A 2,205-nucleotide genomic window follows, 5' to 3' on the forward strand; every position below is an offset into this window, starting at 1 on the left:
TTTAGAAATACTTGATATTACTAATTTTATGATTTTTGTCAAATAGATGGATGAAATTTTAATGAGCATTTTTTTCTGATTACTAGTGAAGTCCTGGTGTGGTGGTGCTGTGGGTTAATGTGCTGAACTACAAGGTTGGTTTCAACCTCAAGGTTGGTGGTTCAAGCTCACCAGCTGCTCCTCGGAAACCCTATACAGATCGCTACAGGTTGGAACTGACCTGACGGCACCCAACAACAACTAGAAAAGTTGAGCATATTTGTATATTTATTAGTCATTTTTGTTTCCACTTCTGAGAGATGCTGTTCATACCTTTTGTCTATGTTACTACTGGGTCCCATGACTTTTTCTTCAGTATTTACAAGAGTTTCCCACATATTTTGGTCATTCATTTACTTTGTTATATATAATTCAAATATTTTCTTAATCTGTTACTTACAATTTTGTTTGGGGTGCATTTCATCATCCACCATCATCACCACTGCCGCCATCAAGTTAATTCTGACTCACAGTGACTGAGGAGAACTAGAACTGTTGTGCTGGGATTGCATGGCTTCAGTCTCTAAGGGAGCTGGCAGTCTCATTTTTCTCCCATGGAAACATTGGTGGATTTGAACTGCAGACCATGTGGCTAGGAGTCCACTACCATACAGTACGACCAGGGCTCCTAGCCCATCATTAGGGGTATCTATTGCTTTATGATGAGCACTGATATTTTGATTCTGAGAAAGTGCTAGATTTATGAGTTATTTTATCAACTCTAAGAAAAACAAATAACATCATTCATCTCATTATAGGTGATGTCACATGACCTGTAAATGTGAGAATATGGGAAAACAGAAGATTTAACACCAAAACACTATGAATTGAACTCCTACCACTGGAGAAAGAGCAAAAACAACAATCCATGGGCAACAGCAGTACTGCCAATTTCATAAGTTCTCATGGTAAAGTTCAATTCACTCACCCACAGATTTGTCAGCCATGCCCACATCTCTAGATGTCCAGCGACAAAATCCACAGGCCAGGTAGTAGGCTTTCTTCATTGTCGTCTTGGACGGGTCATCTGGGAGCTGTGTGCTGATGCTTGTTGCGCGGGTGGAGAGAGTATGCATGCAGCCAGGACAGTCAAAGCAGTTGGCGCATCTGTAACATGGCAAACAAAACCATTCATTCAACAGATATTTACTAATCATCTACTACATGCCAAGGAGCTCTGGTAGCATAGTGGTTACAAATCAGGCTGTGAACCACAAGGTCAGCAGTTCGAAACTACCAGCTGCTCCAGAAAGATGAGTCTTTCTGCTCCCGTAAAGATTTACAGCCTCGGAAACCCTGTACAGGGTTGCTATGAATCGGAACCGACTCCATGGTACATAACCACCACCACCACTACATGCCAGATACTGTTCTACATGTTAGAATTACAGAAAGAAAATCAACTCTAAGAGAGGAACGGCTCTCAAGCAAAAAAGGATAAAAATTTCCCATAGGCTTTGTGATACCATCAACTTACTTGACACAGGTTTTCTATATATAAAGTCTTCTTAACTCTCACTAAATGATTGGATATTGTTGTTAAATGTCATCAAGTCTGTTCCAACTCATAGAGACCCTGCATAGGGTTTCCACGGCGCACCTGCTGGGTTTGAACCACCGACCCTGTGAGTAGCGGTCCAATACTATTCTGCAGTGTCACACCAGGTGGGACCATGCAAATAGGGTGTACAGGACTCTAACAGAGGGGCGGATTAGTTTTGCCATTTCAGAAGCCATCTCAGAAGCAGGACCAGATGATCCCAGGCCCTTCAGGAAAGAAGAATTATGGGCAGAGGGTGAGAGGAGCAGAGGTAGTGGCATGGGAAGACAGAGCAGGTATGGGCTTCCCAGGCCACAGACTGAGTAAAGCTGACTGTCTATGGAGAGGAGGCTGGCTTGTAGAAAGTGCCCTTTCAGCATTTACAGACAAGCTAAAGGAGTGCTGTAATACTTGAGAGGTCAAAGAGACATGGCTACATTACAAAGAAAAGAGGTTTTTAAAATTTTTCCCCAATGCTTTAATGTGAATTACGTGATAGCTTACATGGAAGAACATTAGCTTTACATTCATCCGATCATATAATCATTTCATTGCCATGGTTACAATCCCCTTCATGCACCATCAACCAACCAAAGGGTATTCCCCACAAACCTGCCCCTCTCAAT

The 2,205-nt window shown here is 42.2% G+C and overlaps 1 protein-coding gene across 2 annotated transcripts in view; it reads right to left on the minus strand.

The window, feature by feature from the left end:
• DCTN4 (dynactin 4 (p62)) overlaps positions 1 to 2,205 on the minus strand; it is a 50,899-nt gene that overhangs the window by 38,070 nt on the left and 10,624 nt on the right. For both annotated transcript variants that reach the window (XM_006863889.1, XM_006863888.1), the window contains exon 3: positions 968 to 1,146. In XM_006863889.1, coding sequence (XP_006863951.1) covers positions 968 to 1,146 — 179 coding nt within the window. The remainder of the gene's footprint in view (positions 1 to 967; positions 1,147 to 2,205) is intronic.

Source organism: Chrysochloris asiatica, unplaced genomic scaffold (assembly GCF_000296735.1).
Source record: "Chrysochloris asiatica unplaced genomic scaffold, ChrAsi1.0 scaffold00057, whole genome shotgun sequence".
NCBI classification, from domain to species: domain Eukaryota; kingdom Metazoa; phylum Chordata; class Mammalia; order Afrosoricida; family Chrysochloridae; genus Chrysochloris; species Chrysochloris asiatica.